This window comes from Erpetoichthys calabaricus, chromosome 15 (assembly GCF_900747795.2).
Source record: "Erpetoichthys calabaricus chromosome 15, fErpCal1.3, whole genome shotgun sequence".
NCBI classification, from domain to species: Eukaryota; Metazoa; Chordata; class Cladistia; order Polypteriformes; family Polypteridae; genus Erpetoichthys; species Erpetoichthys calabaricus.
In genome coordinates, this window is record NC_041408.2 from 57,563,525 (window position 1) to 57,579,554 (window position 16,030).

Below are 16,030 nucleotides of genomic sequence, written 5' to 3' on the forward strand. Positions count from 1 at the left end.
GTGATGACAGGGGAAAGTGTAGTTAAGCAGCATAGGATGGTGGTCCGTAGGATGATGTTGGAAATCAAGAAGAGGAAGAGAGTGAGGGCAGAGCCAAGGATCAAATGGTGGAAGTTGAAAAAGGAAGACTGCAAGGTTGTGTTTAGGGAGGACGTGAGACAGGCACTGGGTGGCAGTGAAGAGTTACCAGATAGCTGGACAACTACAGCAGATGTAGTAAGGGTGACAGCAAGAAGGGTGCTTGGCGTGACATCTGGAAAGAGGAAGGAGGAAAAGGAAACCTGGTGGTGGAATGAGGAAATACAGGAAAGTATACAGAGGAAGATGATGGCAAAGAAGAACTGGAATAGTCAAAGAGATGCAGAAAGTAGACAAAAGTACAAGGAGATAAGGCGCAAGGTGAAGAGAGAGGTGGCGAAGGCTGAAGAAAAGGTGTATGATGAGTTGTATGAGAGGTTGGACAGTAAGGAGGGAGAAAAGGACCTGTACTGATTGGCTAGACAGAGGGACCGAGCTGGGAAAGATGTTCAGCAGTTAGGGTGATAAAGGATAAAGATGGAAACGTACTCACAAGCGAGGAGAGTGTGCTGAGCAGATGGAAAGGGTACTTTGAATGAAGAGAACGAAAGAGAGAAGAGGTTGGATGATGTGGAGATAGTGAATCAGGAAGTGCAACGGATTAGCAACGAGGAAGTAAGGACAGCTATGAAGAGGATGAAAAATGGAAAGGCCATTGGTCCAGATGACATACCTATGAAAGCATGGAGGTGTTTAGGAGAGATGGCAATGGAGTTTTTAACCAGTTTGTTTACTGGAATCTTGGAAAGTGAGAGGATGCCTGACGAGTGGAGAAGAAGTGTACTGGTGCCGATATTTAAGAATAAGGGGGATGTGCAGGACTGCAGTAACTACAGGGGAATAAAATTGATGAGCCACAGCATGAAGTTATGGGAAAGAGTAGTGGAAGCTCGGTTAAGAAGTGAGGTGATAATTAGTGAGCAGCAATTTGGTTTCATGCCAAGAAAGAGCACCACAGATGCAATGTTTGCTCTGAGGATGTTGATGGAGAAGTTTAGAGGAGTCCAGAAGGAGTTGCATTGTGTCTTTATGGACCTGGAGAAAGCATATGACAAGGTGTTTCGAGAGGAGCTGTGGTATTGTATGAGGAAGTCGGGAGTGGCAGAGAAGTACGTAAGAGTTGTACAGGATATGTACGAGGGAAGTGTGACAGTGGTAAGGTATGTGGTAGGAGTGACAGATGTATTCAAGTTGAAGATGGGATTACATCAGGGATCAGCTCTGAGCCCTTTCTTATTTGCAATGGTGATGGACAGGTTGACAGACGAGATTAGACAGGAGTCCCCGTGGACTAGACCTGAAGGTCTACAGGGAGGTAATGAGACCAGCTATGTTATATGGGTTGGAGACGGTGGCACTTACCAGAAAGCAGGAGACAGTGCTGGAGGTAGCACAGTTAAAGATGCTAAGATTTGCACTGGGTGTGACGAGGAAGGATAGGATTAGAAATGAGTACATTAGAGGGTCAGCTCAAGTTTGACGGTTGGGAGACAAAGTCAGAGAGGCAGGATTGCGTTGGTTTGGACATGTGCAGAGGAGAGATGCTGGGTATATTGGGAGAAGGATGCTAAGGATAGAGCTGCCAGTGAAGAGGAAAAGAGGAAGGCCTAAGCAAAGGTTTATGGATGTGGTGAGAGAGGACATGCAGGTGATGGGTGTAACAGAACAAGATGCAGAGGACAGAAAGATATGGAAAAAGATGATCCACTGTGGCGACCCCTAACGAGAGCAGCCAAAAGAAGAAGAAGATTGTATTGTATTATAATTTGTCCATCATTTGTGAAAGCACCTTTAGGATTGCTGCAGTTTCGTTGTAGTAAGGGCAATGATAATACAGTAAAAGGACTCTGAATGTTAATACTTGGAGGGTCCTTCGGAAGCCTGGCACCCTCTAACATAGACATTTACTATTTGGCTGCCGTGATTCTTAACTTGCTGTGGTTTTCTTCATTTCATGAACGTGTATGCAACACTGGTCACCTTTGCGCTTTCTAAATTATTATATGCAGTTAGTTTAGTTTTCTAATATTACACTGCTTACCTCTTAGAGCACCCAGTTGACTTAACGTTATGGATTAATTCCGTTGCTCTTGGCTTCTTGCTTGTATGCATTGCCACTCCTTCACCTTCATGACATACAAATCTGTTGACACGTTGGTGAGAAGTCTTACTAAAACGGAATAATAACTTCATGTAGATTCTTTTATTCATTCAATAATCCTGGTCGGCATAGACGCCGCCGCCCCTCCCTTCGCAGGAATGAGCCGCAGTCGAGAAGCCAGTGAGCGCGAAGAGTGCGCGCGCATAAGCGACGAGGTCGCGTGCCGGTTGGGCACGCGCGCACACAATCTCTTCTTAGCTGCGCTCAGAGCCTCTCACAGGATCCAGCGCCAAAGAGATAGTTTAGAAGGCGCTTTCTGCCAGGGAAGGAGACGGCTCTCAGGATTACAAATCTTTGTCTGGCCGAGGTGTGCTTAATTATAGAGGATGCTAAAGAGTAAACTTTGTGTTTGGCACGGAGCGGAACCGTTACTCAACAGGCGCACAACACAGCCTTCTGAATTGGCTTGTAAGAAATTAAAGAAGTGCACCTAACATGGACAACGCGTCAGTGTCTCTCTTCCGAAATACATTTGGCAACCAGAGCATCAGTAACTTCAGCGATACCAGTGATGACCACTCTGGTGCCCTTAATATTTCCACTGGCAAACTCATTCTGGAAATCCTTATGATCCTCATGGGACTGGGCGCTGTGGCAGGTTTGTTAAGTCATTCTTTGAGTGCTTTGTAAGTGATTGTCTTTATCTGGAGGGTTTCAGAAAACAACTTGTCAAGTTACACAGCGTAAACAAGGGTAACTGTGAGCCCTTTATACAAAATTTCATAAAACAGTGTATCCGATTAACCACAGACACCACGAATTAGACATATCTGAATTTTGCTTTAAACAGGGACAATCCTACTTGTGTCTGTCCGGATCTGTGTGCTATTTTATCCAGCAATGATTTTCCAACAAATATACAAGACTTTTAAACTATTTCATTGCATAGTAAGAAATGGAGCGGTGGTTATTATTGAATATGATTTATAGCCAGACTTGTTTACTTCCAAGCTCGGAAAGCAGAAGTTGTTAACAATGATTCTCCGATATTATGATTACATTATGTCACATCATAGTTCACTGTAACAATCTGATGGAAACACTGACATGTGATAGAAATGCACAAACCAAGATAAACAAAGCTAATGGCAATAACAGCTTACTTAAGAAAAGTATTTCTCTTTCATGTTACCTTCGGGTGGAGAAATGTAACTTTGAAAATATATATTTTTTTCATTTAGTATTGAAATTAGCTATTTTACTCTAGTTTGTTGTCTTTTATTCTATGTAATGCTTTGTATCTCCTATATTTATTTGTTTAGTGTGCTCTGGCAGAAATATTTGTACCCAATGTTACATATACCCTGTTTTTTTATATAAGCACCTTAAGCATGGGAAATGTGCTATATAAATAAATGTACTATTATTATTATTATTATTATTATTATTATTATTATCATCTGCATAAAACTGTTGATTTAATTTTGAAAACGCAGACCATTATTAATACAATATTCATATTGAGGTGTTAGACACTTACTGTCTAGGTTCTGCTTACAGGATTCTGAACTGTGCAACATACAGTATGTCATGTTTTTTATAATGCTTATAAAAGCAAACATAGAACCCAAACGTCTGCAGTATTATGGTAGGCTATTTGCTACACAATGGCTGTAAAATCAGGTGTTTAGTAATTTAAGGGTCATCTTTTATTTGATAAGTTTTTTAAAACGTTTGTACTGTGTATATATTTTTATATACTGAAATATAAATTACTTTCTCTTATTTCATATATTAACACATTTACTTGAAAATCCATTGAGAACAACATTGGTACAAATACACTTAGTGCTACAGAAGGAAGGATGTTAGGAGTGGTGTTCAGCATAAAAATAATTGCTAAAATTCTGTACTGCTTCAAAGCTAATGGTTGTTTTTATTTGATCTACAGGTAACATTTTGGTAATCATAATTGTTGCAGCCACAAAGAATTTCCACTCTGTGACCTCCGTATTAATTATTAACCTGGCTGTGAGTGACTGCCTTGTGGGAATTGGGGTGATGCCCTTTGTTGCAATGACGGTGATGTACGATGGATGGGTCCAGTACACTGTAAATATATATATATATATTTTTTTTTCATTTTTGTTCTGTTTGTTGTCACTGAGACACTTATGATTGGTATAGGTTATCTGTTTTGATTTGTAGTAGTTTTTTTTTTTTTTTTTACTATTGCACATTTACATTGTTATAATCACAGGTGGATCATGTTAAAGTCACTGGTCATTAGGAATTTTGTACACTTACTTATACACATGCACACACACACACACACACACACACACACATATAGATTTATTTAGGTGTATATATACTGCATAAAGCATACTTAGCATATGAGAGATTTGACTGGCCCAGCGCCCACTCTAAATTTTAACTGTACATTTGTTTTCTGCTGATATACAAGTCTAAACTGTTTTTTCTGTCAGCACCATTGTGAAGAGCTAGTACACTTCACAAGTATCAAAATACCACAAAGAGTGAGTTTTGACCAATATGAGAAAATATTCTCCTTCAAAAATAATGTTAATTACTTCGTTGTGGCATGATTTCATTATGCCACCTGGCAACTAGGAGACCAGATATAAAAACAGGAAGAAAAGCAGAGATTACATCAACTGTCTTAGACAATAAACCTGGTTGCACAGGTGGTTGTTTTAAATCTCTTCCTGTATCTCAGAGTCAAGGATATTTCCAAGTCGTATTTCAAGTCATACAGCTATATGCAACAATATCATATTTACTTGGAGGTTTTAAATTGATGTTTCTTTGTCATTTTTTATATTATATGCCAAGCATAGAGATTGTATTTATTTAAATTGTTAACTGATATAACTTTGATTAGGTGTCTATCCCCGTAGCCAGTTTAAGTTGTTTCAAATTATTGGCTCATTTTCTATTTGCACACCCTTTACTCCACACATTTCATTTGTTGAAATGACAGTTTTTGTCCTGGAGGCCAGGTTGGAATATCAGTTCTTTCATCAACAAACAATATATGTCATTCCATATATTTTGTAGTGAAATAAAACAAACAAAATTGACCTCAATGGGAAGACTGATATTTGATGTAATACTTACACACTCTATTTGAGGAGTACACACCTACTTGAAATTTTACTTGTAAAGTCAGGGCCTAATTTGACTCTATTAATAAAGAACTTACATTAAAATGAGCGTGTGTACGCTCTTAAAAAAGGCAGAGAAAGTTTAATACTCAGACATAAATATCTCAAGGGATTGCAACATATGATGATGTGGAAGTATCTTTCTAAAATGAACATGCAGAATGTGCAAGCGAATAAGATGTCTTAATTTAAACACAGGTGAAGAAGAGGTCATGGCATGAAAAACAGCAATACAGGAATAACTTGAATAAGTAAGAATACTGTTATGTGACATGGAAAAGATAAGGTTAGAATTTGCAATGCAGATGATAGACTGGAAAATGGGGAGACTAAGGCTCTTGACCCTGCTATTAAAGTGCATGTAGGAAAATCTATTGGAAATCTTTATAGAATTATACTGTATGTGAAACTGAAATTGCTTATAAATACATGCACACAATATATATATATATATATATATATATATATATATATATATATATATATATATATATATATATATATATATATATATATATATATATATATATATATATAATATGTAATATATACTAGTATGTAAGTACTGTATGTATATACAGTATGCACACACACAATGCACTCACTCTAAGGTGGTCAGTCCAGAATGATTTCGTGTGCTGTAATGTTGTGGAGAATGTTTTGTTTGCACCCTTTGATTCTGTTAATACCAATCAATCATCACATGAATTCCTCTCCCTATTTGAGTATTGTTGCTGACTTTTGTATCCCTTCAAACTCACTGTTTCCCCATCTTCTAATGAATACGTCCAGGATGATAATGCACCATGTTGTCTCACACTGTGACTGCAGTGGATCTTTCAGCTGCACACTCATGCTGTGAATCTTCCTTTCTACTTCACCCCATCGGTGATCAATTGGATTCAGATCTGGTGACAGGGAAGGCCACTGATAAACACTGAATTCACTGTCATGTTCTTGAAGCCAGCCTAGGACGACTTTTACTTTGTGACCTGGTGCATTATCATGCTGGAAGTAGTCATGAGAAGATGGGTAGATATGAAGGGATGCACATGGTCAGCACCAGGCCGTGGAATTCAAGTAATGATTGATTGGGACTATTAATGGACTCAAAGTGTGGCAACAAAACATGCTCCGTACCATTATACCACACTTAGTCATTCTGGACCAACTTAGAGTCCTCTATCAACTTATTTGGATGCTTTTGGGATGCAAAAGGAAAACCCTTGTAGGCACTGGAAGAATGTACATAGACAGGTGTATTGACCACTGTGACACCATGCAGTCCATAAATTAACCAGCAAAAAGAATAACAAAACTTAATTCTGAAAAGTAGGAAATAAGCTAATAACCCAATTTATAATATACTATATGTATAAACCTTTATCAGGTATATACTACAATACTGAATTTGTTGCTCTTAAAGGTGTTTTTTTAAACCCAAGACTGTATGTTTTGTAGTAATGCCAATTAAGATTTTAAATCCATTATGCATTATATTAACACTTGCAGTTTACAGGATGTAGTATGTTTTTGTTGTAATAACAGGACTTTTTGCATTGTTTTAAGTAACCTCTTTTTCTTCTACATGATTTGCTGTTCTGCTCAAAATATTTTTTGATTGGTTTCCTCGGAGTCTCTCACAACTCCTCCCACTTTTGTGAACCCTGTATTTTGAAGATCACTGTCCCGGTGTTTAATACCAACAGGACTGTTCAATAAAATGAATTCCATAGTGAAGACTGAATTTCTAGCAGAGACACATCCCTTTTAATCGTGCTGTGCCAGTGCATTCTTCTCCGGCTGTCTTTACTCCTACACACAAACACATTACTCTGTATCAGTGAAAATTCTGAAGCTTGTCTTGTTGAACTGACAAACAAAATAATGTCTATTCTAACAAACTGCAAACGGCCATATCTTGCAAAGAAGTGTGTATTCACTATCTGGCAAAAAAAGTGTGTTGGATGTGGATAACCAGCTCTTATCAAGCTTTGTGGTTTGCACATTTATTGAAAGAGCCAAAAATATCAAAACTCATAAATAACAGTATTAAACAGCCCACCAGTGTCAAAGAATGCACAGACACTCTTTTTTATGGGAGTGTAATAAATTAGTTGGCAACTCTAATAAAATATTTAGCTTGCGCCACAGCATTTAACGTTACCTAGGCTTTATTCCCTTTTACTATTTTAATGTTTTCCTGACAGCCAGTGTTTCCATCTCAGGTGATGTTCACATTGTACTAAAGTGCTTATTTACCTTTTCAGGAAATGTAGTAGATTTGCTAAAGTAATAAATACCAATCGATGTATGTATTTCTGTTTATTTTTGCAGAACCTGTGTCTTTATGTTGGATACACATCTTCTTTGTACTGCACAGCCTCCGTTTTGACACTTGCAGCAATTGCATTGGATCGCTACCATGCTATCATAGACTGCTTACATTACAGCTCCCAAAGCACTGTATGGAGAACAGCAGCAGCTGTGATATGGATATGGCTTCAAGCTGCAATAACTAGTTGTCCACCTTTATTCGGATGGAGTAACATCAGATATATTCCACAAATGTACAGCTGCTCAGTGGAATGGTCTAATAGCCCAAGCTACACGGGGTTTATGGCAGCCTTTTCCTTTTTGTTTCCTGCTTGTGTGATGATGTTCTGTTACATAAAAATAGTAAGAGTTGCCAGAAGTCATGCCAGAAGGATACATGATATGGAAAATCACCTACAAAAAATTGAACCACATACATCTGAAATGGAGAACCCTAGTTTCTCTCAGCTGATTTACTATGTAAACTTAAAGCTGTTACCAGAATACTATTTGGATGATGCCTCTAGCATTTCAGATCAATCCTGTCATTTGCATACTTTGAGTCCAGCGAAGAAGCACTCTTTTTCCAGACACAATGCCCACACCCGGGAACATCATGGAGTATTTCGACTCTTCCTTGTGATATTTGCCTTTTTTTGTTGCTGGATGCCTTACATTACTGTTGCACTTGTACAAGCAATAGAAGCTGCCACAGCTCGGAAACCCACACAAATCCCACCAAATATCATAACTTTTGTATATTGGCTTGCTCTGTTCAATTCAGTCATAAATCCTCTTCTCTATGCATTACTTAGCAAACGTTTCCGGAAAGCACTTAGAAATCTTCATGAAAAACTATTAGTAAGGGTAACTGGTCATGCAGGAGAGCATGTGGGATCTGATCTGCCCCTTTCCATGCCCACCAGGCAAAGAACAGGTTCAAGCATTACCACTGTTTCTCGGGACAGGTGTGGCAGCACCTCAGTATTTTCCATCGACTCTTTTACACCATCTGGTGGCAGAGAACACTTTCATGACTACTTGCCAGGAAATATAAGTAACCCATCTTATCCCTCTACACCAGAAAGAGGAAACTCTAAAGAACTGAGTGGTTACTCTGGACAGCTTTTGGAAGTACCTAAAATATCAATGGAAAATGATAGACTTATTGTTAGAGCATCTGCATGTGAATCACAGTCCACATTTGTATTTGGGCCAATAACAATTAAAGTGGAAGAGGAGTCATGAATTAAAAATTAACCAAACTAATAATCATGGAGCACAGAGCATTACTCAGCTTCACGTGGTATTAAAGTGTAAATAGAGAACTGCTTTTGAAAAATATTTAAAAGCCAAAAAGTTAATGAGAATAAGCATGGTGTATGTCGTTTTGTAAAAGATTCATTCAAAAAGACACAGCAAAGCCCATTAGCAGGCACATCAATGAAACAATGATTTAGCAGATTGTAGGAGAGTTTGCAGTTCATTTCTTAGACTCCTTCAGCTCTGTTCTGTTACTGTAGATTTATTCACTAATCAGGTGGCTTCCATTTCTGTTCTAGCCTGATGCCGCCCAGGATAACAATTTGTTTGTTTGCTGATTTGCTGGACTTGATGAATATTGACAATCATATCTTGTGATGCGTGTGCATGTGCTTATTACACATACACACGCCTAGAGTAAGTGAGTGTTAATTTGTAATTAAAGAAAAATTTGAGGTACAGCCAATCAGTCCAATTTTCTGCTTTCCCTTATTCTTGTTATGGTCACAGATAACTGGAGTCATTGAACATTATAAAATTCATTTGGATGATGTTTGCAGAACTATGTTTTTGTGATTTTTCTACACTTTTACTTAGTAATAAATATGGCACACATCTGTAATGGGGCTTTGACATTTTTTAAACCAAGTTACTTGAATAATGCCTAAATGAACATCTTTACCTACTGAAAAAATCAGTTATTCTTTCCGGTTTCAGTTGGGTTTGTGTTTAACTTTTTATACTGTGTAGATATCATTTTTCAGTACAGAAATTCAAGCACTAAATTATTATTTTTCCTTAAGCAAATGACAAATTTATTAGGCTGTTTAGTCTAACACAAAGATATGAAAAGGCACATCTCCTGTAAACCATGTTATTTATGGCCGGTTTTGTATAAAACATTTAAAACATTCAGTACTAAAAAAGACAAAGAGAGAGCGTAAATTTGTCTTTAGAAGAACAGTATCGGCTTTATTGTGTTTAAACAGTCCAGACTATGTCATTTGAAACTGAAACTGGGATACTATTCCAGTTTATGCACAAAGATGTAATAGTGTGTTTTGTTTTGCTTCCAAGATAATGTTTGTTTCCCTTTATTAATTTTTGTAGTGTAGTTAGAAATTTTATTGTAAATTTTGTTTAATAAAAATATTTTATATAAAAATTTTTTAAATAATTCTGTAGGTGAAAACAAACTCAATAAAAACTTTTTTTATCCATGTGAGCATGTGATTTCTCACATCATAATTTTAAATGCCATTTATTATACTAATTTGAAGGCTAAAATGTAGTACATGCTGTAAGTATTTTCTCTTAAATATGGGGTTTTCAGACCAATGATCAATTAAATGGCAAAAGGGAATTGTTTTGTTCATGATATGTACTTTTTCCAAAAACTAAAACACCATGTGTTATGTCTGAATAGTAGCTGGTCTTTTACACTAGTGTAACACAAAATACATACATGATTCACTTTTATGTGCTTAACAGATCTTCAAAATGAATGATATCTTCATTATGTGAAGACAGCCAGCCAAATGATTGTTTCATTTTTGGCATATTGCACTGTTGATATGTAATTATACCATTCACTCATGCAGAGTGATATCTGACCAACGTGGAGAAGATAAATAATAGTAAATACATTTGCAAAATAAAAACTAGTCCTATTTGTGAGGCAATTGATAAACATTCAAGAAAAATCCTACTAAACATTACATTTCATTAGGGGATCCTTGGATTTATATATCTATCTATCTATTATAAAAAGAAATCCTGTCCTGGAAAGCAAAAAGCAAGTCTACGATACGTGATCTTCTCGTAAAACATTTTAAAGACCCGCAAGACCAAAGCCACGCCCTACTTACAATCTACCAAATAGGACAATAGGCAGCAAAACATTCAGTCTTGTGAAGGATTTGAGCACACACAGATCCAGGGCTCTCAGCGCATATAAAGCGTATAAGGTACGTTATAAATTAAATGTCGACATCTAAGCGAAGAAGACAGCAGCGTGGAGAAAAGAGACTCAAATGCATTGGACAGAAAAAAGAGCAAAAAAGAATAATCAAGGTGCAAATTCAGAAAATAAGGAAAGTAATTATCAGCCCAGAACAAGTGGAATTGAAATAAAAGCACGTCCAATCCGGCTCAGAATTAAAAGACAATGAGTTAAAGAAAGTAGAACTTCATAAAGACATTTACAAACGTTGACGCTAAACACATGCAGAGCAGGTTAGAGACTATGAAACCAGTGAAATTAAAAGGCTCAAAAAAAAATCGGCACTATACACATGTGGAGAAAGTTAAAGGATATGAAAGTAGGAAAATAAGAAAATATAAAAAAAAAGAAAGTAAAGATCGCAGTAGCGCAAACAAACAAACTGCCTCATTTAACTATGCACCAGTCTAACTTTGGTTTTGCACAATAAATACTACACTATTGCACCTTAACACTTAATTCTACTTTATACCCATAATTTTACTTATTTATTATGTTCTACTATACTGCTACCTTTCAATCTATGACTTTTTGTTAATCTAACTGATATTCTTCTAACTTTGCACAGTTTTTGATAAGCGGATCAGGATGCATTTCACTGTGCGTTGGTCCTGTATAACTATGCATGTGACAAATAGAGAATCTTGAGAATTTCAAAAACGGAGTTTACCGCACATGCATTTATTGGTTACTTTGTTAATGTGTATATATTTACCTGTCTGCTTATTTAAAAAGCTACATTTACACCAGGAGTCAAAAACGTTCTGTCTAGCCCTTGTACAAAAACCTAGACAAAAGCTGGGGTATCACCTTTGTAACCCCATGTACCTTTGGAACTGTGAGAGGAAAATAGCACAACTTTACAGACAGGGGTCCAATGCAGAACTCTACTTACTTTGTTACTTTGTAAAAAAAAATTATTAAATGCTGATGATGTAGATCGTTTTGTCTGTGCTGAAATTCCAAACAGAGAAACCTATCCTGACCTCATTAAAAAGATTCAGCATATTGGGACTCATTACAAGATTACAAATATTGTTTTTACAGAAGTTCTGAAATAAAAGTGAAACTAATGAAATAGCAACAATTCAAAGAAAAAAAAAATCTTAAAAGTGTGTATCCGGAAAACCAAACACAGGGGTTGGCGAGCAAAAACGAGCAGGGGGCGAAGCTAATATGGCTAATATTACAAGATAGTCAAATGTTATAAACTATTCAAACATAACACATAGTGTTTTGCTTTTTTGAAAACGTACATATCATGAACAAAATAATTCCCTTTTGCCTTTTAATTGGTCATTAGACTGAAAATGTAATGCATATCAAATGACAGATTCACAGAATACTTACATTAAAGGCATAAGTTTGATTTACTAGTGTATGCCTTTATATGTCAAGAAAAGTTTACTGGAAACATTAGTGCTGTCTAGGTAAGTATTTCAGTTTTTTTTTCATGCATATTAGTAATATTTAATACATACACATACAAGTCTTTGTGATTTAGTTCCCCACTTTTGTATTTTTCTTATATTGTTGCTGTGATTATTATCATATAAAACGTTTCATTTATTCAGGTTAAGGTAAGAAGGAACAGCTAGTGTTCCTTCCTGACAGAGTGTACTGGACTTTTGTCATTTAGTATAGATTTGGTATTTTTCAAGTTGATATTATTTCTTCACAATTATTACATATATAATTTTGCTACATGAAATTGTTTTCTAAAGTGAAGCATTTCTTTTGTCTGTTCTTACCGTTTGCAATAGGGCTAAACATACCCGGAGTCCAAACTTGAAAAACAAAGCCTTAATATTTACCAGATACATCTACTTTGAAGGGCGGCACGGTGGGTAGCGCTGCTGACTCGCAGTTGGGAGACCTGGGGACCTGGGTTCGCTTCCCAGGTCCTCCATGCGTGGAGTTTGCACGTTCTCCCTGTGTCTGCGTGGGTTTCCTCCCACAGTCCAAAAACATGCTGGTTAGGTGGATTGGCGATTCTAAATTGGCCTTAGTGTGTGCTTGGTGTGTTTGTGTGTGTCCTGCGGTGGGTTGGCACCCTGCCCGGGATTGGTTCCTGCCTTGTGCCCTGTGTTGGCTGGGATTGGCTCCAGCAGACCCCCGTGACCCTGTGTTCGGATTCAGTAGGTTGAAAAATGGATGGATGGATCTACTTTGAAGTGGCAACGGTTTTGATTTAAGAAAACATGAATTCCATTGTTAATGAGGCATCTTTGTGGCAATGAAAGGAAAGCAGAAATGATAATGTTATCACAAATTCTTGGTACTATTTCCTAAGGTAAGGATATGTTTCCTGTTAGCTTCTCTGCTAACAAGTGGTCAACATGGGTGGAGTTTGACATTAGCCCCACTTAGAGTATCCTTAATGCTAGCCCAAATGAAAACCTTAGTCCTGACACTGAAGAAAATAATAACTATTGCGTTATTTCACAAAAACATTGCCTGCTGTTGTTGGTATCATCTAGGGACAACTAGTGACATAGCATGCAATCAAGTGATAACAACTGAACAGATAAGCGTCCTTTTAGTTTTAATCAGGATAAAGTTTCATAAGTTCAGTGCAGATGTTTAAATAAAAACAAAGTTGTAGCACAGAGTTGTCATTCCTGCCTCCCAGCACCAGGGTCTGTATGCAGTTTGCACATTCTCCCTGTCTGTTTCGGAAATTGATTGCTATCAGTCAGTGTTTAACTGTGGAAGACTATGTGTATTAACAAAGAATATTACAAATGCGTTAGAAATACAGTACTTGTCAACTACAAAAAAAGTTCAAGTCCTCATGCATTATGAAGTAAATTAGTCCCTTTTTTCCAGGTATTGTATATAGCCTATTGTGTACAGAAGCATAGAGGAATGTCTGTCGATCATCCATTCCGCAGAGGGATGAGAAGAGAAGGAATCAGAACATAACACCAAACCCTGTTTCACCAGGTAATTACCATCACCAAACCCTTTCAGCTGTTTCCCATGGGCTCGTGTGCCACCGTATTTATTTATTTCAGTGACATCACTTGTAATGTCAAAGAGGCTGTGAAATGAAAACTGTCATTTTCACTCATCAAAGTTGAGAGGGCTGGCTCTAGCAAGTACGACATCTGCAAGTTAATATAAACAAAGGCCTGTTTCTGACTTCATTCCTTTTTAAATACAGCATTGCTGCTGCCCGGTACACATACACACACTAAACAAATGAATTTCTATGGAGAAGTTCTCTCTATAAAGTTCACTGTGATTTCTGTGAAGTGTAGTTGAGCTGTGAGGATTGTAATTGGATTTTTCTGGGTGTTGTTGATTCTTGCTTTGTTTTTAAAGTAGTGGTCTCTGAATTGAAATTTGGACTTGTTAGCCTTGGATGGCCTTTTTACTAAGCCCTTTTTGCCTTCTTCTTGTCAAATTTTCCAGTGCCTTGTCACTTATATGCTTCTTTTCATTTATATAATTGCATTCTTTTTTTATAACATACTTTGTTTTGTGTTGTCCTAAAAGCCAGAGATTTGTAGTTTCCCTCTTCCTTGAAGGACATTTTTCTGTAATTGGAATATGTAAAAGTATTTTTGAACTTGTAACACCTGTGCCCCATTTTTGGGCCTGAGTAGGCCTTGAAGCCTGCCAGTTGAGTTTGAAGTTAGGCTGCCTGGGGTGAGGCCTGTTACTAGGCAGACCAGTGAAGGTCCTAGTCTGGTTTTGGTGATTTTTCGAGACCTGTCACCCCTTTTTGAAATCTTTTGTGCTTTGTTCCACAATAAATAACAAGTTTGGCATACTATAGAATTTCATACCATTCATTCTGACCCTGTGTGACCCTGAGCCACCCTCTGAAGGGCAAGGCTGAAATTAAACATACACTGTATCAAAAAACCTGACATATGGTGAGAAGTACCTGTGTACCAAATTTCATGTCCATGGCTTACAAAAAACAAGGCTGTGCATAAGGAACAAGCATCAACAACTGGGACCTCTTTTGGGAAAGACCGCGTTTTTTCAAGTGAGATGGCCTGCATCCGAATAGCTTCGCCGCCCGGGTCCTCTCCGAAAACATATCCAAGGTAATTCGTTTATCTTGACTATCTATCTCTGCTTTTAACCCCTTCCGAAATGCCACTCCTGTGCTTGGTCATGATAATTGTTTAATAAAATCTTCCATAAAAGTGCACAACATAAATACTGTAATAACCAATCTTAATGCATATAGAAAATCTAGGCAATACGGCATAAACACCAATAATTTAATTAAAGTTACTACTTTAGATGAACAATGTATTAAAACTTTAAAAACAGATCATAGATTAAACAAAAAATACACGCAGAGCGGCGCTAATAAAAATAACTTAATTCCTGTTCCATATATCAATAACGCACATAGTATTCATCTCTGTTCCTCCGAAACATTGAATATGGCACTATTAAATATTAGAGCTTTAACTAACAAGACGTTTTTTATCAACAATATTATTAGTGATAAAAAAATAGATTTTATTGCACTAAGTGAAACGTGGCTTAGCTCAGATGGCGCAGCTGTATTAATCGAATCTGCGCCTCCGGATTACAGTTTTACTCGTGCTGATCGCCAAGGAAAGAGAGGTGGCGGACTAGCAAACATTTACTCAAGCAGGTTAAAATGTAAAAATATCAGTTTTGGTAAATTCAAGTCTTTTGAGTATCTCGCCATTATTATTCAGGGAGATTCTCATGTTCTAGTATTATCCGTGTATAGACCTCCAAAATTCAACGCGTCTTTCTTTGAGGAATTCTCTGACTTGATGTCAATCTTAATTACGAACTATGACACACTCTTAATAGTCGGCGACTTTAATTTTCATATAGATAATCAATGTGACCAAAAAGTAAAAGAATTTATGAACCTCCTGGACTCTTTTGATTTGAGACAGCTCGTTAATCAGCCTACACATAAAGCAGGTCATACGTTAGACTAAGTAATTACTAAAGGACTAAAAGTTGATATAAAGCAGGTCATTGATAAGGGTCTATCGGACCATTTTCTTCTACTCTTTAATATAGAAATAATGATAGAAAACACTCATGAGAAGCATATTGTTAAAAAACGCT

General features: G+C 37.1%; 1 protein-coding gene across 1 annotated transcript; it reads left to right on the forward strand.

Moving 5' to 3' along the window:
- Window positions 1-2,416: 2,416 nt before the first annotated feature.
- On the forward strand, window positions 2,417-9,647 carry LOC114665872 (5-hydroxytryptamine receptor 1F). The gene is made up of 3 exons (XM_028820522.2): window positions 2,417-2,837; window positions 4,131-4,291; window positions 7,705-9,647. Exons 1-3 carry the CDS (start codon window positions 2,675-2,677, stop codon window positions 8,929-8,931), a joined length of 1,551 nt encoding a protein of 516 aa, XP_028676355.2. The 5' UTR covers window positions 2,417-2,674; the 3' UTR covers window positions 8,932-9,647.
- The last annotated feature ends 6,383 nt before the right edge of the window (window positions 9,648-16,030 follow it).